This window comes from Leuresthes tenuis, unplaced genomic scaffold, assembly GCF_036924035.1.
Source record: "Leuresthes tenuis unplaced genomic scaffold, fLeuTen1.0.hap1 SCAF_19, whole genome shotgun sequence".
Classification (NCBI taxonomy): domain Eukaryota; kingdom Metazoa; phylum Chordata; class Actinopteri; order Atheriniformes; family Atherinopsidae; genus Leuresthes; species Leuresthes tenuis.
In genome coordinates, this window is record NW_027325373.1 from 9,521,502 (window position 1) to 9,542,962 (window position 21,461).

At 37.3% G+C, this 21,461-nt stretch overlaps 1 protein-coding gene across 1 annotated transcript in view; it reads right to left on the bottom strand.

Moving 5' to 3' along the window:
• Nucleotides 1-9,697: 9,697 nt before the first annotated feature.
• nsmfa (NMDA receptor synaptonuclear signaling and neuronal migration factor a) overlaps nucleotides 9,698-21,461 on the bottom strand; it is a 28,002-nt gene continuing 16,238 nt past the window's right edge. Inside the window, exons 6-13 of the mRNA XM_072371801.1 lie at nucleotides 19,685-19,815; nucleotides 17,613-17,696; nucleotides 17,435-17,468; nucleotides 16,522-16,592; nucleotides 16,298-16,377; nucleotides 15,439-15,541; nucleotides 10,745-10,820; nucleotides 9,698-10,075 (exon numbers count right to left, since the gene is read on the bottom strand). Coding sequence (XP_072227902.1) covers nucleotides 9,978-10,075; nucleotides 10,745-10,820; nucleotides 15,439-15,541; nucleotides 16,298-16,377; nucleotides 16,522-16,592; nucleotides 17,435-17,468; nucleotides 17,613-17,696; nucleotides 19,685-19,815 — 677 coding nt within the window. The 3' untranslated portion in view covers nucleotides 9,698-9,977. The remainder of the gene's footprint in view (nucleotides 10,076-10,744; nucleotides 10,821-15,438; nucleotides 15,542-16,297; nucleotides 16,378-16,521; nucleotides 16,593-17,434; nucleotides 17,469-17,612; nucleotides 17,697-19,684; nucleotides 19,816-21,461) is intronic.

The following is a 21,461-nucleotide window of genomic DNA, read 5'->3' on the forward strand; positions in this document are numbered from 1 at the left end:
GGAAGTCTCAGGCATATCAGTCATTCTCAGAAAAACAGCTATTATTTCCATCTCCTCCAACCTCTTTTAATTTAATGCACTCAGGTGTATTTCTCATTTAAACTCTAGAGGTCATTTGCACAACATTTAATCTTCAGCGTTTATGTGTATGACGTACAAGTTGGTCAAGATTTCATGTGCTCAGTGCATTCTTAACCTGCTGTTTACAGATTAAATTTTGGCATTGAACTGTGAAAGCTCTGTGTAGCTCTTGCTGTTAAGATGCTCATGTCAAGCAAACTAATCAAAATACCGAGAACATACGACCCTAATAACATTAAAGTTGAGATGGAAATCTCCTGAGAAATGTCAGAAGTAATACATTTTACTGATTTTTAAAAAAGTATTTTCAGCATTGACGGTGCCTTTCCAGATTTGCAAGTCGCCAGTTCCATACGTGCTAATGCACCCCTATAACATCAGATAGAGAGAAAGATACAAGCTTTTTAACTGAGCGCTGATAACAAGCAGGAGAGTCCCTCTTCTCTTTAGTCTTAACGACGTTGTGTGATTTCCAAAAATACATTTGAATTCATCTTACCACAGAACAGTTATCCACTGTTGCCTCCGTTCATTTTAGATTAAGTTTGACCCAGAGAAGACAGTCGAATTTCTGCATCTGTGGATGGAACAGTGAACTGTGTTCACTGACGATTCAAACTTCCTGTTAAACAGGAACAGAAATGCTGATTGATGACACAATTTTTCTTAAGGCCTTTACAGTACAGTTTCTTTCATAATAATACAATGTATTGGCACTACAATATTGTGCATGTTTTTTTGTTTTTTTAATGTGCCATCAAGAAAACATTTAAATGTGAAAGAAAGCAGAATTTGTGTCCTCTGAAGACTAATTTGTGCATCAATAATGAATGGACGTAGTTTAGAAGCTCCAATCATTTATGCAAATAAACCCTTTTTTTTCAAAAATAAACTTAATTATAACTTACATCTACTCTGACAATATTTCCATTCAAAATCACAAATGCGTTGATATCATCCGTCTCTAATGGCCTCAATCTTATTTGCAACTCCTTTCAGACAAGAATCCGACCAGCATCCTTTGCAATCCAGTGGGGGTTTAACACATTTCAGTAGAAATGCTGTCACACTGACCTCTTGTGTAAATTGTCTTATATTGCAGTTAAAACTTCATTTGAAAGACTTATTGATGAAGGAAAAAAAATGTATGTGGGAGAATAAAGACTGATGCATAACTGGACATACACTTAATGCTGATATGCATTTAATACAGGACTATGCAAAAAGTCAACTTAGACATCACGCTTTTCACTTGCAACCATTCTCATCAAAACATCAGCAAATATCCAATGGGCAGGTTTGAATTGTTTCAGGTCCGTGGGGCTGACACATATCGCAAATGGCTTACCGCAGCACATTTTAGGTTCATGTTCATCATAGTGGATACAGTGTAAATGCAGTTGGGAGGCTGGTTTAGGTCTTGAACTGCTTTGTGTGTTGTGCTCCCTGCTGGGGGCACATAAGGAAGCCAAAAACTCCACATCAGCAAATGAGTAGTGCTGATTGTGACAGAATCAGAGCCTTCACTCATCATACACAGTTAATTGTCCGCCAGCTGGAGGGAAGAAAAGCACAAAAAGAAAAAAAACATATTTTCTCAAACAAGCGAACAAAGGCTGTGGTCAGCATTCTGTAAAGATGCAGGCTGAGACCTGCACGTACAGGTTGGAGGTTTTTCCCTTTTTTCTTTTAGTTGCACCTAAACATACATTCAGGCTGCTACATTAATGCTGGCTGCAAGTTCCAAATGTATGTATCTACAGTAGGCCTACTACTATGTATCTGCTGTATTACTTCTTTGGTAATTCTAAAAATCGGAGATTATGTCTGAATTGTAATTAATAGAAATAACTTACTTGATGCGCATTGTTAAGAGTCTCAGGAGATACAGGTGTAATTCTCCACATTTTGCAATGCTTCACAATCTTCTGACATTAGACTGACTAAATGATTGTTTGTGAAGCTACACACAGTGCAGGTTTTGGTGAACGGCAGAAATGTTTAAGTTGAACCAGGATGGATGAGGTGTGGCAGTGCGCTGACCTTTTATCAGGTGTCTCCAGAAATGCTCAGCAGTGGAAAAATAAATAAGGACGTTAATTCAAATTTGAGGTGCTTTTTTTTCTCTTGGTTTCCTTTCAGTGACCTCACTAAATCATTGACAGAAAAAAAAGTATTTTTGTCTCAACCTAATTAGAAGTTACTTTCTTTTTCTTTCTTCTCCTATTATTTTTGTTCATATAAAGCTATGTTTTAAAGTAACTGATGCTGCAAAATATAATATGTTCCACTTTGGCATAAAAAAAATGTTCAAAGCACTTATCTAAGTGTTATGTTTCAGTCTGTTTTACTTCATAAACTACACACAGAAAAACAGAAGTCTACTCTCTCACTGCAGAGGATTGTGTACACACTGACTAACTTGAACCTGAATAAAACATAAGGAAATTTACAGAACTTGAAAGATCTTAAAAAATACACTGAATACTGTTTTTTATTATAGTGTGAGAGTCAAGTTTATAATATGCCTTATTCATTAAAAAAAGGAAAATTGATGCTGAAAGAAACATAAATGCAACAGTGATACATACAATCTAAATGCCCTTATAGCAGATTAGAAATGTTGTTCCTGTGAGCAGCATTTTGGGATGAAAAGCACAAGTTCATGCTTGATCTGTGTGCTATGCCCTTTCTGCAGAAATGTCAAACAATGAGTGTTTAAATTCAGACTGCGTGCAGTTTCCATATGTGGAATTCACTGAGGGTACATATTTAACCTTTAGCTTAATGTTTTACCACATATTTAACTGGAAACATGCCTGTGAGCTGTTTCGAGCCGTCACATAAAACAAACAGATTGAAATAAGTAATGAAGTACATTGACTCAAGTGAGTACAATATAAGGTATCTAATACTTTACTTATGATACTCAGCTTTATGCTACATCAGATATCTACTCCAATCCCTTTGATCGGATGTAGTTTTATAGTACTTAACAACAAAATATCCAGACTTTTATTTTCCTAAGGTGGCCCCATGGTGTTGTTTCTCCTTTAAAGGTTATATATTACTTTTCGTTTTGTCTTTGGTTTTGATGTTATGCTCTGATGGGGTTTTGTCGTGTGATGCACCTCAGGACTTTTTGAGATTGTGTCAACGAAAGGCCTTGATCAGTTTTATTGTGAAGGATTAAACTATCCAAGTGTGTGAGGACGGTGCAGTGAGCAAAATACAAGGATTACAACTCCAGTGAAACAGTTCTGATTGTATTTTTTCAGCCAGGAAATATGAAAAAAATATGAAAAACATGTATGAAAAACATATTCAAATATTTTAATTTGACCGCGATAGCTCTCCAGAGGACATCTGCCAAAGATAACTTTGTCAAACTTGGCACACAATACGATTCTACAAAGCTAAGGAGACCATTTTTTTCCAGTTCAGTGGTCTTTGTATTCATGGTATGTCACTCTGAGCTCTAATTTCTACTCTTACTTTGCCATAATGTGTGCAGTTAGCAGCTGTGGCCTGATAGTTAATGATTTATGCATTTGAGGAGCTCAGCTAAATTTTGGCTGCTCGATGCTTTCATGGTGATTTTGATGTTGAGGAAAAAAATCATCACTGAGTGTAACAGGCTGAAGTGGTGTCATGGCATGTTTCCACCTGGGTCGTTGCCTTAGGTGTTGTGGAGCACACACAGAGTAGTTTCTCTGTAATACTGGCTTAATGGGGGTAGGCTCAGCATGGTCATTATCCCACAGGCTAAAGGTAATCAGCTTCATTCTCTCAGTGTTGCAAAATACTTTAATTAAAAACAGAGTTTTTGTCAGTTTGATTGACTGCACTTCAGAGCAAAGTAGGAGCAACAGATCACAGTTCTGTGGGATTTTTTTAATGCTTTTTTTGTGCTACTGCTTCAGTGAACAGCACTTACTGCCCGAAGCTTGTATTTATACACCAAAGGTCAACTGATGTTCATTTAGAATTGAAAAAAAAAGGTATTTTCTTTTCTAAGGTACCAATATAATTTCCAATAGTGCTATGTCATTGCAAGGATATATGTATGTATATATATATGTAGCAGCAAAAAATTGTGGTTTGGTCTGCCTGATAAATTACTGTCAGTAATAAAGAGGAGTCTGTGTGTAAGAGGCATGATGCTGTAGTAGATGAAGGACGCTGTGATAAGTGACGGAGAAAGGGCACAGATGATAGAAACCAGCATGTACAAGTTCAACAAGCAACGCAACTGCAAACCCGGGTGGTCTGTCAACAAAGCAGCAGATGAAAATCCATAAACAGTCCAAGTAGTTGGAAATTCCAGGTTAAAAAACAAGAGCCTGCTTGCTCAAATTGCCTTCCCTTCAGTTTTCAATACACAAAGTACCCTTTTATGATCACTTTTTGACATATGAGGAACTGCTCTACACCTTCATTTTGCCAGTTATCCTTCTGCATCAGTCAGTGATGCATCGGCTGCACAAAGAGTAAATGGATAGAAGAATATGCCATTATATAGTGCTGGGTTATCAACAAGTAACATGGGCCATGTTAGAAGATCGGATAGAGGATTGGGATAAACACTACTGTTTTCCACTTCCTTTTTTTCTGTCATTTTTTCAACTCCCTTTTCTCAACTACTGAGCTTCATTAAGTATTGGAAGTACTTGGTTTAGGTTAGAGAAACATCATGTTTAAATGCTGAAATACACAGAAACATACATTTTACAGTGGGAAGCTTTGCCAACATTTTCCATGTTGCGATGAGAGCAAACCCCACGTTCAGTAAGTTACTAGCTTGGGAAAACCTGCATGTGCTAAAATGAACCTTTGAACCTCCCCTCTGCATTGAAAACCAACACAGTGGGCTAAGCATCAGTATACAATGAGTTTAGAGTGGAAACAGCTTGGGGAAGAAAATACAAAGAAAAAATACCAAGAAAAATACAAAAATCAGGTAAACGATGACTAATGACAAGCAGGTGTGTACTGCACTGTGGAGGAAGAACGGTGAAGCAAAAATGAACAGAAAGGATAAAAAAAGACAAAATCAGCCTCAAAATATGAAAGGAAGTGAATGAAAACCAGGAGTCAAAGTGGGAGTAAATAGACAGGTGATGCGTTTGGAGCTTTACATGGACCAGAGCCTTTCTTATTTTGATCATTTTGATAACTTTTTTTTAATACTGAAATATCAGATTATTAGAACATTTACTGTCATGAATCCATGTGGAAAATCACTGTTTAGTGGAGCTGTTGGCTCATCTGAAATGCGCCTCCAAGTCCCAGGAGGAGTGATGTGACATCACCTTTTGACCTGTGAAGACTCAGGGGTAACTGGTAGCTTCCAAACTGTAAGTCAAACTAAAATGTTTCTCATCTCTATCACACATTTTCACTTGTTATTTTCTGTCAAATTCATATGCTTGCCTGCCACATAGACAGCTGAAAGACACATTTATGAAGAACAATTGTGATGTGAGGAAAGAAGTGAACCAATATTTAATCCTCGAAATAGTCAGGACATGCTGCGGGTAGTGCTACATAGAGTGCTACTGCTTATTAACCATCTTTGATGTTTGCAAACTCAGTTTTGCATATCAAACCCAATGCTAATTCGCCATTCTAGTTGAAGTTGAGGAAATAAATTGAAAGCTGAAAGTGGAGAAGCAGTGAACACAAGGTAGAGCGTGTGAAAGGCAAATTCATGGAAATTGGAAATAAAAGACGTCTCTGGAAGAGTGAGATAAAGCACCTTTAAACTACTTTTTGAGTATCAAGATAGCCTCATCTGCTTTGCATCGTATGTTTCACATGGGAAATATGATGAACAGTTTTTGTGCCTCTGTTTCTCCTGTACTTTCAATTAATTTCTGGTGCTGAGGATGAGCTGACTGCATCATTCTTCAGTGAGGGGAAATATGTGATCCTTTTCATTTCTGATGTCTGTCATCCTTTCTCCTGTCTGTTTGGGCTTTGCATGATTCAGCAACACGGAACACTACCAAACTTCAGTTTGGCTTGGCTAAGTTTTCTTTATAACAAACTCCCTCGCCAGGGTTTTTATTTGAGACGTGGACTGAGCCTAAATCTAAGAAAGTTTCTTAACACACCACACATTCACTCCGATGTTGTCATACAGGCCTCTTGAAGCCATCCCTTGTCCTTGGAAGTTACCATAGGAATAAACCTTAAATTTTTGAGTTTCATCTGGATCTGATACGGATCTGATTTCAATTTCCTCCACAAAACTGAGCTGTGCAAAGAAAATAGTTTCCAACTGTATTCTACACCTTTTTCCTGTTTGACACTAAAAATTTGACAAACAAAAGCAGGGAACTGGACACATAAGAATCTTTAATTTGATTTTCAGTAAGACGACGAAGAAAATAAAAGAAAGCTCTCTTTTACTCCTGAGAGTGCTCTTCATATTATAGTTCGTTCAGCCATTTTGAATTATTAGAGTAATGTGAATTAGACATTAGTGGGTACTTTTTAAAAAGAATAGATATTAGATTTTCTATCCTGTTTCAGTTTTTTTTTTTTTTCCAAATTAATCCACCCATCATGACTGTTTCTGATGTAGAAAATTATTCCAGGGGGGAGCACTGGGAAAAAAAAAAAAGATTACATTGGACCCAGCAGCTGTTTAGGGCAACTTCTTGGAGAATTTGACAGCCTAATGCTTTTGCAGGAATTAAAATGGCTGAGTGAAATGACAGGCTGTGTAACTGCTGAATTTTAAACCTGTAGTGAAAACGTCGTGACTCATGCTGAGAGAGAGTATTCATCTTACCTGACAAACTGTAGGCCAGGACTGCAATGTCACAGAGTGCACACTCACACATTCACAGACACACGCACACAAACAACAAGGTCTTGCAGGAAAGAGCACTCTAGTGAACTCATTTGACTTTAACACAATGCTCAAATATTAACACCTCAGCACAAATAATGACAACTGGAAAGGTATATTCCATACACTTCCATACACATATCATTGCCTTGTGTGTGTGTGTATGTGTGTATGTTGTGAGTGTAGGCGCAGCTTTCTGCATCCATTTCTCCTCTGCCAAAGCAGGACTAGCTTAATATCAGACTCTGAAGTATTGCTGACATTCAGGAGCTGTTTGTCTTTGCGTGACACTGCTTTGACTGGCTGACACGACCCACCACTTTTAAGAAAACCCTTTGTGAATTCTATCATAAATGCTTTTATGATAATTGCTTTTTCGGAGATCGTACTCATAATTCACAAAAGCTCAATACTCAGGTCTGCTTATTTTATAGTTTGACACATTTCATCTGTAGAACCAATTTGAAAGATGAAATGACAAAAGTGAGGTCAGAGTGTTCAGACGTTTCAGCTTTAGGCTGTCTCTGATTCCTGCAACATAAAACAAGACCATTTTAAGAAATGTTTTCGACTGAACATTTATTTAAAATTTTTATTTTTTTTTTAGTATAATTAAAAGGTAATTATAGTCAAAGGGCTGCCCAATTAATTCTAATTATGCACATGAATTGGGTGAGGTACTTGTGAAAGACAAAAAAAACACAGACGGTATAAGTGATTCACTGGTCCACCGCACAAACTGTTGCAGTTTCACAATGAAAGCTTAAAAATGGTAAACTTGCCTTTAAATTCTTAAATGACTAAATTTGCAAGGCTCCAAATATCTTATGTCTGCATTTTCCAAATTGTAACAACCCTGTGTGTTGCGTGACACGACTCACTAAAGTGATTTTGCACACATGTGCACAGAAACTCTTAAGAATATGTTGGAAAGTGAAAGGTGGTGTTATATCACAGCTTTTTCTTCTTTTTTTTTCCATGCCTGAGAGGTATATATAAGCCCTAAGGGACCCAGTATTGCCAAAAGAATTTTCACTTTTTAACTGTGCTGTCAGTCATGGTTGGTTAGGATGTGACATGACGAAAATGACATGGTTAGGGGATAATAATCGATGAATATACTGTTCAGGCTGGCAGCATGATGTGTTAATAGTCCCTTTTTATAAAACAACAGGCAAAGGAATAAGTTTTCAATTCACATTTTCTGCACCTTTAATGTGACACTACCTTTGGACACGTGGACAAATGTGACATTTTTTCTTCTTTGATTGACCTGCAAAAAATGGTCAACATTGAAGCAGCAGAAGTCAAAATATCAAGAGCAGCACCCCAACTCTCTTCCTACTCTTATTACATCATTACGTGATGGAATTTTTTACCTATCCTTTCCTGTCTGGATAAACTCGCAGACATATCCACACAACTAATTTTTCATACAAACTCTGTGGTATGAATTTGAAGTCAACGCTGAGATGACATCAGGGTTATGATACTCCAAAATCTTCTCCCAAATCTGCACAAGATAAAAAAAAATGTTTTCAGCAGCTGAGCAGTTCTGTTAATAAGAACTCTTACCAAACCATTTAAAGTATGAGAGATATGTAGTGCCCTTTTTAACTATGTAGTCATCTACATCTTAAAATGTTTTTTTTTCCCCCAGCTTTAGTATGTGTGTATATGTGTGAGTGAACACTAGACAATCCATAAGCTGTTTGAAACTGCTCAGGTCATTCAGGTAGTGCGACTGACACAAACACCTGGTGCATATTTCTGTTTCATATTTTCATGTTTCCCCTTCCAGTAGATCTCTTCAATTCAGAGAGCCCTGGTCCTCAAACTGGATTACAGCCCTGTGAAGAGAGAGGTGGTGGAAGCTCGTTTGACTGCCAAAAGAAGTCAATGGTGTTCGGCAGGTAGTGAGAGCAGCCAGCACTGTTGACAGGGACCAGCTAAGTGGCCTGAACCCTCTGCAAAAGAACAGGAGGGATCATTAGGGCAGCTCCTACACAACACGGGTAGGAGCACTTGGATGGCTGTTACATCCCTTGACATCATGAATCATACTACAATGTCATGTGATTAAGACATACTTGTGGGGATGCCGGCAATAACTTTTTTTTTGCTTTGAGGGGCAGTGAGAGTAAATGCACATACAACATGTTTTCTATATTTTTTTTTACATGGAAAACACACACACACACTCAGCACATCACACTTTTTTCCCAAATAAACACGACATTCAGCTCCTCAAGCCTAACACAGATCTCTTGAGAGAATACAATCATTCAAAGCAATGGCGCTGAATATTACAATATCATGATAGAATAGACAAACATAATCATTACCTCATGACTAAAACCTGAGTTATTCCAAAGTATTTCCATATGAAATTGCACAACAATGCACATCAAAAATAAATGATGGATCATTAATCTGATATAGAGTATCATTTGCATGACTAAAGCTATGCTAATATATTCATGTGGACTATACACACATCAACACATGGGTTATTTATGTACATGTATGTCTGAGATTATCTGAGAGGTCCAGTCTAGACACAGAACCACATTAGGACAGAATGAGTTACTGAAATACATCAGCTTGTGTAAATGAAATGGGTTTTTTTTTGTATTTTCTTTTTCTTTTTAATTCTGGATTGAACTGTCAAATTGAGGCAGACATACTTAATGACAATGATGTGGGTAGTCTAGTTGGATCAGGCTTTTTCCTTTTTTTTTTTTTTTTTGGTGGGGGGGGGTGTGTTCTGTTTGCACCTTTTTTTTTCTGTTAGTCTATTACCCTCGTTCTGAAAATGAGGAAGAACAGAGTCACAGCTTCTTATGTTCCGGCTCTTTTTTCTGCTCCTGCATTCCCTCTTCTTCAAGCCCTCTCAGGATGAAAGCAGACATGACTGTTTACGGGGAGTTGACAGCCCAAGCACTACAGTTGAGTAGTGTTCAGGCAGCGGATCAATTTTAACAGGGTCCTCATGGCATTGGAGGGCTTTTGTGTGCTCTCTGTCCAGGTGTCTTTGTCACAAAAAATCCTCATAGTCCAAGAGTTTAGAGTGCTGGCGTGTCTTCCAAAGACGATAGAGGCGGAAATCGAAGTACAGCTCAATCACCTCTTTGCCTTAAGTGGTAAATGATATGGGAAATAGTTTAATTAGTTGAGAAACATTACAATCTCACCTTGCAATACATAACACATAAAGAGTTTGAGGCATTTCTGATTGGAATAAGAAGAATTCAGCTGGTGTGTGAGTCCTTTCTTAAATTGATGTTCTTTATTGTTCTATATAAGACTTAAAATCATCAATTGTGCCTTGTTTTATATTAAACTGTCATAGACAATTTTCAGGAAACTACCATAAAGTCAATTAATTTAAAGGTGACAATAAGGATTTCTCTGTCTTTTGTAAGTAGTGCATAACAAGGCTTGAGTATATGGATCATCACAAAACAAATCTCCCTAATATTAAAAGTGCAGCCCAGTAGAAAAGGTTGATGACAAAATGGAAAGCAAATGAATATTCAAGAAGATAATGAGGATATTCAAAATCAATTGGAAACAAGAAGTGACACTCTAAATAAATCTGATTTTTAAATAAGTTGTTTCAGTAAATTCCTCCTTCACTTGACAATACTGGACAGATGGCATATCAGCTCATCATCTTATAGTGTAAATACCGGATGCAACATATATATATATATATATATATATATATATATATATAGAGAGAGAGAGTTTGAATCATTATGTGTTAAGTCTGAATGTGCTTGGGTGTTTGTTTGGACCTACCCTGTGCAGACAGCTCCAGCGGTGACTCAAACTCAACAGAATAAGGCCTCATCAGATTCTTCAGTTTCTGGAACAGCTGTTGGGCCGAGATAAGAGGGCAAACACCAATTAATCCTACTTCACTTGGATGTGCTTGCAGTAGGGGAGCCAGCATTTTCACAAACAAAAGACACAAAAACAAAAACACTCTATTCAGCTTGAGACAAGACAAGACAAATGGAAAGGTGTTCATTTGGCTTTCACATGATCTCTTCTGCTTTTATGAATCGGCTTGTACTGTAAGAGTTCCCCTGTATCACCAGTAAAGAGACACTTATCAGCTCGCCCTGTCATTGTAGCATCTAGTCTGCACTCATTCGAAGAGGGTGCACTGCGCTGAGATTGTATTTCTCTTTTATAGTCTTTGATTTAAACCTTCTGTGAATCATGTTGAAGGATTGTCTGTAAATGAAACAATAAATGCAACAATAGCCGGGCTCTTGGCAAGCAAACCCTGCAAAGCAGATTGCAAGGCGAGCTGGCAGGCTAGTGTTTGCTTGTAGCCTTAGCAAAGATCACTGCCCGAATCCTTGCATTCTGTTTATGATGTCCCCTCTGCTAGCCACTGGTATCAGGAGATGGTAAGGCCGAGTGATCATGTTCCTGCAGCAGTCTGCTGATATCTTCTATGCAGTTTTAGGCACAGTCGCTACCTTGAGTCAGAACTAAAAAATTAAAAAATAAATAAATAAAAAAAAATTTGATTTTAAGAGGCTTTAGATACTTAGAGATATTTAGTCAAATCAACTGTGACCCCTCTACTGCGCCATTTTCTAAATATAGTTCACTCATCAGAAATCTCAGACAATGGTAGGTTATACCAAGTTTTACTTTCCAAGTTTTACTTTCTGATGAGAAAGACGAGAAATATGGTGCTGCTCACAATAAACTCAAACAAAGGTCAGTGAGCTTCAGTATTTTTGTCTTCAAGAATCTCCCAGAAATTAAAAGCCAACCATGTCTTTGTCTTTTAATGGTGTTTAGTGGGATGTAGTGATGAAAAAGCTTTTTTTGTTGTGTTTATGACCCTTTTGAAAAGATGACTGGACCTTAGATGCAGAGGAGAGATTGTTTAGTGATATGCAGTCGATGCAGCTTGTCTGTTGTGCAGACTGAACTGGAGGGAAAAATCTAATCCAAAAGAAACGTGGTGTGCGTAAGGTAGTTTCCTGCCTGTATTGGTTAGCTTCTTCAAGCTGTAAATGGCTGTTGATGCCAAAACATTAGAGATGCAGACTTTGTGCTTATGAAAGCGAAAACATATTTTCCAGGTGTCTGACGTCATTAGAAAACTGGGTCACACTACTTCTCACCATCCTCAGCCTTTGTTTTAATTTCTCATGGAACTGCTCAGCTCCTCTAAAACCCAAAATATAACAGTGATGAATGAATGGTCCATGGATAACAATAACGATGTATTATAGGAGAGAGAATTAACATTTCAAAATCAGCTTTTGTTGTGCTTTCAAGCAAAAGGCCTTTGATATTTTCTGGTTATTTAACTAATCAGACAATAAGAATCATGTTAATTTCAGACACACAGGGGCTGGGCTAATTTACCTGTGCATAGAAGTGAACCTACTCTAGCATGGTTGTAGGACCCAGTAAGGGTCTATTCATTCTATGCTGTAAATGAGAATTTATGCTATCAACCATAATTGCTCTCATTATGCAGAAAATAAACATGCAATATACTTTTGACTGTGAATGAGACTTGGCTCACTTCCGCTTGTAATTCCACTATCCCACAGTGTCTGTATTGAGATACTACAACATTTGTTACTAAAACGTCTACTAGACAGCATGTGCTGTCTTGAGTGTAGCATCTGGAACCCTGACTTGCTGTTTACAGATGGCTTGATGCTAACTCAGTTTGGGCTTTGGATAACATGGGAGCAGTGGAAGTTATAAGTACTGTTCTTTATGCACTATCAAATTCCAACATAGCTCAGTCTCATCAAAAATGGTGTCATAGGTACATTTGTCAACTTATCCAAAATATATTAGTCTCACATATCCCTAGACTGTTGTTTATTGTTGGGGAGAAGCAAAAACTTTATAGATTTTTGCAACCAGCAAACCATGTATTCTGCAACATGTAGACTTAACCATGTACATTTAACATGTTATATTAACACTAGAAATGTTAGACATCACAAGCTGAATGGAAACTGAAAGGTTCTTTGATAGCTAAAAAAAATTGCTTAAAACAATCCATCTAGCAAGTATAAATGAAAAATTTAAGTAAAAGAAATGGTGGCATTAAATGAGCCGCACCTACAAGTCTTCTCGGTGAAAGTTCTGTTTTTTCTTTTTATCAACTCCCTCAAGTTATAAATAAGAATATGTTACATACTGCAAAGCAGAAAAGGTTCAAGAATATAAAATGCTGGATCCAATTTTTGCACATTTGCAGTGGAGAAGGGGGTTTTAGTTGCATAGCATGATCAAAGTAAGTACAATTACATTTTTAAAAAAAAATAAAAACGTGTCTTCTATATGGTTCCAAGTCCAATTAAACTATTCTGTTTTCTACCTGTGCAGTTGAAGAGACTAAGATTGACAAATTCCACAGCAAAAAAAACCCCCAAAGAAATACATCTCTTTAGTTGTTCTAGCTTCAAATGCTCTTAAAACAATGTTTGTATTTGTCTGTTGGGGTGGATATATCACTAATGCGCAGTCTGTTCTGCGCAGACTGTCTATCAACCCTGGAGAGAACCACTTTATATAACAAAGCATTGTTTGGCAGACATGACTGGAATAGACAGTTGGATCAGATAAACACCACTGGCGATAGTTTGTCTCTGCGTATGTGAGTGCCAGCTTGAGTGTGCATGTGCTTTGATTTAAAAAAAATAAAATAAAATAATAATAACAATAATTTGTGGTATGTGTGAATATAGCTGATGGTTCAACTATTTTTTATTTTTTTCCCCCACATCAGGTACAGACGGGTGCAGCATCATTCAGCGTGCTAACCGGCTGTAGCCAGTAACATTACTCAGAGATGTGAGACAATAAGGTGGAGGAAGAGACCAGGAGAAACAGCATGGACAGCATGCTGATTATCTGACAGGGATTGCAACAGACACTGAGCTATGAAAGAAGAGGGCAGCAAACCGGGAAATTAGAACAAAGAGCGGGCAGACCAGTATGTGTGGCACACAAAAAGAAATGGATGAAATTATGCTTAATTATACATTGTTCTGTATCATGGTGGAGATTTGACTCAAGGTTTTACTATATGGTACAAATAATGCACTATTTAGGAAAATCAGTGTAGGCTAGTCTCTTGCTTACATCTGCAGCACTGGCATACCTAATAAAGATCTGAATTACTGACATACATTACTGTGATTAATCCGTAACTGTTTACAATGTTATCTTGTTATTCTAAAATGGGATGTGAAAAGCTAGGGAAATACCTGACTGAGAAGTTGTGGACTCTATGCATTAACAGTTGGAGCTTACAACGTGGTCACAGCTTCAGCCTAAATGATACTCCACTTTAAGTATATTTTAACCGAACTGGAACCATAATCTTCATAAATTAAATTCATCAGGATCAACTGAGACAAACGGATCAGGAAAATGTCGAGGTACTAAATCAAGTGATAAGTTTTATATAAGTCTGACATTCTTCTAAGCAGTACAAGTTCTTGTTGCAGACACGACGGTCGCTCCTAACAGGTTATTAGATAGACTGCAGATCAGAGGCAATTTAACACTGGCTTCCCTTTTGAGACCTAAAAGGAACAGTCATTTTTTTCATTTCATATACAATGAACTACCCTACTTTACCTTGCACCAGCATGGAATTATTTATAGTAACAGCTACTGTTGAGACTTTTTAGAAGGTGTGGTCACGCTGGGCTGCTTCTCAGCTGGTGAACTAACAGCTCATGTGCTGGCAGCTCAACATGTTAGCACTGGTCAGCTGCCTTGGCAGGCTGTCAGTGGACATCTCTCCACTCCCTCTTTGTAGTCTGCACTTCTTTTTTCCCTTGAGGAGCCTTGCATCATATTCACGGTTTTGAGAAGGGAGAAGTCTGAAACCCTCTGAGCTGACTACTCTCCCACTGTTCTGTGGGAAAACTTGTTACCTCAGTATGTTATGGCATAAAGGGTTTGCACAGTTTATCCAAAATAACTTATCAACTGTTTCCATCTTTTGTGAAGGGTACTCCAGCAGAGCCAGGTCAGATAAAGTGGATGGTTGGCACACAGTTATAAATAAACCTTTCCTTTCTAGGGAATTTTTTATCTAGTTTCTCTCTGCATTATTGTAAGATCTTAGCCATGATATGTGGAATGCCCTGAGAGAAGTTAGACAGTGTTCTGATTTGATGCTAAATCAAAATGACTTGTAAATTGAAAAATAATCTACAGTAGCTCACTGTTCCTTCTGCAATGTCACGATAACTTGTTAAATCATATGAATGGGAATCACACCTGCTGACCATTATGTAAAAGATTTGCTCAAAATCCACTAGTAGCAGCTATTCCATCAATCTTCATTAATGTGTTCATTAAACTTTGTCACCCTTAAGTAAGTTATGTTTATGTTTTTGCTGTCCTGTTTAATGAAACTTGTAAGTTAAGTTTTTTTTTGAGTGTATGAATCTATGTTTTTTTGCATTATGTCTACATACCTTTTCTCCATTAGGGTTCCCCAGGACATAGCATCCCATTATGTGGATCACGTTTGGCTCTGGGTTGACTTTACTCATAAATCGACTGAGTCTCCTCCAGAATCTAAACAAAGATAGACATGGAAGAACTTTTCCCCTCAGAATGTATGGATAGTATCATAAATAAAGTACACATGAGCTAAGAAAGATAACATAACTTCATAAAGCAACTGGACCACTTCAGTTAAGACTAAAAACACAATTTGAAAGGACAAATCCAGGAGCATGAGTCACTCCTTATTTGTTTTTCTGCTTTGTTTTACATTAAAACACCAGCTATAGCAGATGCTTCATAAGTCAGCCAGACCTATGAAACAGAAGGTGAGACTTGTTTAAATCTTGAAAACAAGCAGACATCACTATCCAAACATCGCCCCTGTTGGGAGGTATGAATCATTCACAGTAGTTATATAAAGTGCTCATAAATGACAAACAAATGTAGTGTGTTGTAAGGTCCCAGGGAGCATCTTCAAATCACAGAAAAGAGCATAAATATCCTGCAATTAGCATTTTAGCAAAGAGCATTTACATGGCAAATTTGTTTCAGGGCCTGTGATCCTTTTAACACATAATTACAGCATTTAACCCACCACCCCCATTTAAATTTTTGGGCGGAATAATAGGCTCATACTATATACAAAACAGTTAAGGTATGAGAGTTGCTGTCAGTTACACAGCTCCAATAAGTCTAATGGCCAAGTTTGTGGCTCTCAGACATGTTATCCATATTAAGTGTCATCATATTTCTGTGATGGAATGTGAATGTGACTATATGTCACATTAGGTGGCAGCGATGGACCCATAATGAACCGTAACTTACTGGCTCATGTCCTCCTCCTTTTCCACCTTTGCAAAGGTTGCCACTTTATTTTTCAGTAAATACAGATGACCGGGGCCTCCCTATTAAACACACAGAAACACATTTCACAGAACATGTACAGCAGTGTGCTGGGATATGAGGGTTAAAGTTAAAAAGTAAAACAATTCTACTGTGTAATGAATAGTGTATGATCTTTTTTTCTTTGGTTCCTCCCTGTTGCTCACCTGACAAAAGATGAGCATCCTCCAGAATTTGCTTCCTCTACGGTAAGCTGTGAGCTTCTTGTCTATTTCCTCTGTGACCCAGAAAAAGAGTGGGATTGATGTCAAAGACAGGGACCAAGAGAGTTAAACTACAGGAAAATGAAGAGACTGCATGAGAAAGGGAGGTATGATCTAAAAGAGAATCTCTGGAGGGTGAGTTCAAGTACAGGTGTAATAATAGACAGTAGAGACACTAGCTGAAAATGTCATTTAAATCAAACTCGACAGTGGGTAGTTGAGGCAGTAGCAAAGCATCAAAGTGAAATAAAACAGATCAGGTGGTCGAGTGGACATAATAAATTCCTACGTGCAAATATGAATTTGAAATAAGTCTCTTTTTCACTACTTTGTGTGAGCTATGATCCATGTAGAGTTCATTGTTATGTTGGAAAGCTTTGGGGAAAATTTTATGTAAACGCTTCTATTATGAGCAACACTTTTTGAAGCTGACCATTTGAAGGATTTAACTGGTTCTAAATAAACACACTTATGAGCAAAATCTAAGTTATTATTTGGAGATTTGCCTGCATGTGAGGTTCACCTTTGAGCTATTTTTCTGACCTTTAATTCCTACAGTACAGTCAGAGTTCAGTCTACCCTCCTCAGGCAAGCAGTTGCACAGTCAAAACTGAAGACTAAAGGTACCTGATTTTATCTTCAGAAAAGTTACTAATATAATAGTTTAATCTCTTTCATGGATATGATCAATTCATATCAATTCTTTATATTTAATCATTAACTTTTTTTTATGTCTAGTCAATGTTTTCTTTATGGGCTTCATCTCTTTATTTTGTTAAAGCTTAATATTCATTTTCTACATATATATTCAGTTTGCTTTGAAAACAGACACACATTCGGCAGAAATAAAACTCACCCAAAATATCATCAAAAGTTGCATGTTCATGATCCTGAGAGAAGACATCATTTAAGCAAACACAGAATAAAAAATGTTGGAAAAACGTCTCTATCAGAGAATGAAAATGTTGCAGTTTTAGCTTTTTTGATGAGTTTATGTGCACATTGCATCGATGCGTCACATGTGTTCGACTCACATAGAGGATTGGGATGATGGACGGATCATCCCTGCGGATTATGGTGGGAACGTATTCTGCTTTAGGAACCTTTGAGGAGATCAGCTGTGATGCAGAAAGAGAGGGTGGATATGTAAGATTGAATGTGTGAGGGAAGAAAATAATCAAAGACGTGAGAAAATGAGCAAATTGAGAGAAAAGGAATAATGCAGAATGACGAAATCCGCATTACAATGACATCCACACATTGCAATATACAGCTCTAAATTACAGTGCTGACATAAAGATGAAAAGCAACATATTTTCATAGCTACATTTAGGAAAGACTGAAAAAAAATTTGATTGAATGTTTGATTGTTATTGTGAAATGTGAGAAACGGCACCAAATGTTTTGACTGAAACAATACATTCAGGGTACATCCACATTCCAATAAATGATAAAACGGCTTCACCCCATATGCCTCTGGCTTTTTAGGACCTCTATAACAGACTCTTTGAGAAATGCTGATCTCCTATTTTCAGTTTGAGAAGTCTGGGGTTTCACTTAATGCAGCATTCGATTTACCTCAGAGGTAGAAAGTTGATCCTAAAAATTATTTTTGGCTTCTGCTCATTGAAGGCATAAAGTGGGAAAATATATGTGGGCTCCTCAAAGTTGACTTTCTGCTGTTCAGTTACAAAAAAAGAAAAATGCTCATGCTATGTATGCATTAATCTTTTTTTTTTCTTTTAAGCTGTCCTTGCCTGAGGTAAGAAAATGTCTGTCTTGGTGGGTCCATCAAATGGAACATTAGTCTAGACAGGAAAAAAAATTAGACTTTTGGAATTTATCAGTTCCAACAAGTCTTTGTTCGATTCCTCACTACCCTCTAATCCTTTCTGGAACAAAACAAAGACATTGGCCACGGCTACCAGCTTTTAATTCAAAATAGAGAATGGATGACATGCATTTCATACCTTGTTGGGCATTTATGTTCTGCATTTTATCATGATGCTACTATTTCCTGCATGAGCAGAAGGCAGCCTATTATTCAGGTGGTGTTATCATCCTCTCCTGGATCGATATCAGTATAATAAGGTCTGTGTCCACAGGTTTGCACTGGAAACGGCACAACCTCATTTTCTGCATGCTTCTTTCAAGCGCTTGTTGTTATATGATAACAAAAAAAAAATGCTTTCAGTGGCAGCCATGATCAATTTCCTCTACTGGAATTGTTGACAGTTTAAATTGTAGGCAATGTCACTTGCCTCCAGTGTTTCAATCGGTCAGTAAGAGTGCACCATGACTGCAGTGGGAAAACTGGCTGTATGTTGAGAGTGTCGGCAATCTACATGGAGCATACAAGTACTAATTTTATAGAAATTGACCCTACCAATGCAGAACAACCAAGGTGTGGTTCCGGCCTGGCTTCGATTTCTTTTTTGAGTGCGCACACACAGAACAGAAAAATTCAAAACAATACAACACCTGGAATTTTCTCCATGCCACTGGCTGCAGCACAAACCGAAAGCCTGATCTGTCCACCTCCATGCTTTACAGTGGGAGAGGTTTGCAAATACTTCCAATGTTCAAATACAGATTTTCTTATCTTACTTCTTGTTTCAAGTGTACATCAGGGTCATTAGGGTGTTCATTGCCAAACTTATCACACTGAATTGTGTGTTGAGTATGCAGGAAAGATTTACCACTGATGGCTTTACCGTGACAACCATGTTTGTACAGATGCTGCTAGAGAGTACAACAGTGCACCACAACTCTTGAGTTTCCAAATTCTTCCTGCAGGTCTTTTGCAGTTAAACCTAATCAACATTTTTAGCAGTCTTATGACAGGTTACCTTAGAGGGTTTTCTTGTTTTTGTTTTTTTACCTTACACTGATCCCTACCATTCCCTTTAACTACAATTTGCAGACTGCATTGCAAAATAAGGTAATAGCAACATGAAATGTTTTGTTGTCTTTTAACAGTCTTCTGCGTTGTGTGCATCAGTTATATTCATTCTCATAGTACTAGGGGACTGTCTATGAGCTCTTGGATGCTTATTGTTTGGACAACGTTTTTTTTTTTAATTATCAGCATAACACTCATTCTTACCATGATTTTTGGGGGTATAAAGTCATCGCCCTCACAAGCAAGCCTCTCCATCTCTCTTTCTTCCTCCCATCCTATAGTGTCATCAAAGCCTCCTTCTTCCAGGGTACCACTGGAGGTCTGTAGTTCTCCACCTAAAAGACAATATAGGACAAATCTTTAAATAAAGATTTGAGATAATAAGATGGATGTAGAGAGGCTGAGAGTGGAAGACAAGAGAGGTGACAGAAGAAATTGGCAAGTGAATGAAAGAAGTTAAGATGCGTGAGTGTAAAAAGGATGAAGCCGTTAAAGATAACAGTGATGTAAGAAAGTGATGCATAAAGCAAGAAAAAAAAAATATATATATATATATATATATATATATATATATATATATATATATATATATATATATATATATATATAGCAACTATATATCTGTGGTGAAAGAAGCCCTGTCTCCTGTCAAAAATGATGATAATCATAAAGCACACACACAGTTCTGGTACCAGATAAACAAGGGAAATACTTGTGAACTTAGCAATCATCACATATGTTTACTTTTCTTTTTCTTTCTTTTACACATGTATTGGACCCATGCAAGACTAAAGTATACCATTATAGAATATAGAAAATGTTATATGTTAGTGATCCATGCTTATGCAAACTCTTCTGACTGCAAAGTCAACATGTCAAAGCAAAAGGTCTTCTTCACAGGAAATGCTTAAATATGACAAAACGTTTTATAATATAATATATTTAATGTTAAAATCAGTCATGCTGTCTCTCTTGTTGATAAGATATTGCTGCTCATCAGAATCAAATAATTTTATTATACATACCTTTTTTTTTTTTACCATAAAAGCACTCCCCCCCCATATCACCTCCCTTTTATTTAACTGAATATCATCCAAAAAAACCCTCCAATTAACGTTTCATTGGCTTTAAAGAAAATTATCCAGAAATCAGCTACCAGAAATCATGTTTTATCAGAGGAAAACATCCATTTCAAAAGTGGATTTGATTAAGCTAGAATATGAAGAAAAGAGAAAATGCAGATTCACATTTAATGTTGGAGAAACTCCAGAGGTTCAACAAAAGACAATAGTTTCCCTCAAGAATAAGTAAGAATGAGGCATTAACCATATCATTAGATTGTCATCAACAGTTCACACATTTTCATCACACACACTAAACACTGAGACAGTGATGGAGGTGGATTTAAAAAAAAAAAAAAAAAGGAAAAACATAAATCCACAACTCACACATCAATACAGACAAACAACATGCGATCAGTGTGCGCTGATTCGCAAATCAGAATTTTTTTTTTTACAGAGGCACTTAGACACAAATCCTTGCAGTAACATTTGTACCAGCTGATGCACTTGGACTGGGACACACACTTTATTTTGGAAGACATACTCACAGAACGAGAGAAGATCACAAAGTTGAAGAAAAACCCACGGTCATAAGGAGACAGATGGACAGGGTCAGAACCAACAGCAGAGACAGTCAGTTTGTCCGTGTGATTGTGTCATTTATGAGCAAGTGTCGGAAAATAATTTTTTTGTGTTAGTTGGCCTTGGTTGGGAAGTGAGATGCATATCTATTAGGACCAAATGTCATCTCATTGCAGGAGAAATGTACAGAACAAACTGAACACTATGCCATCATTATCACAAGTCCTGCCTGTCATGTGCATGTAAAGGTTACAGGCAAAGTGGCTCACGCTCTATGAGCTTAAACTTATAAAAAAGTAACTGAGTCACCTCTGGAAACAATCTTAACAAGGTAGCTC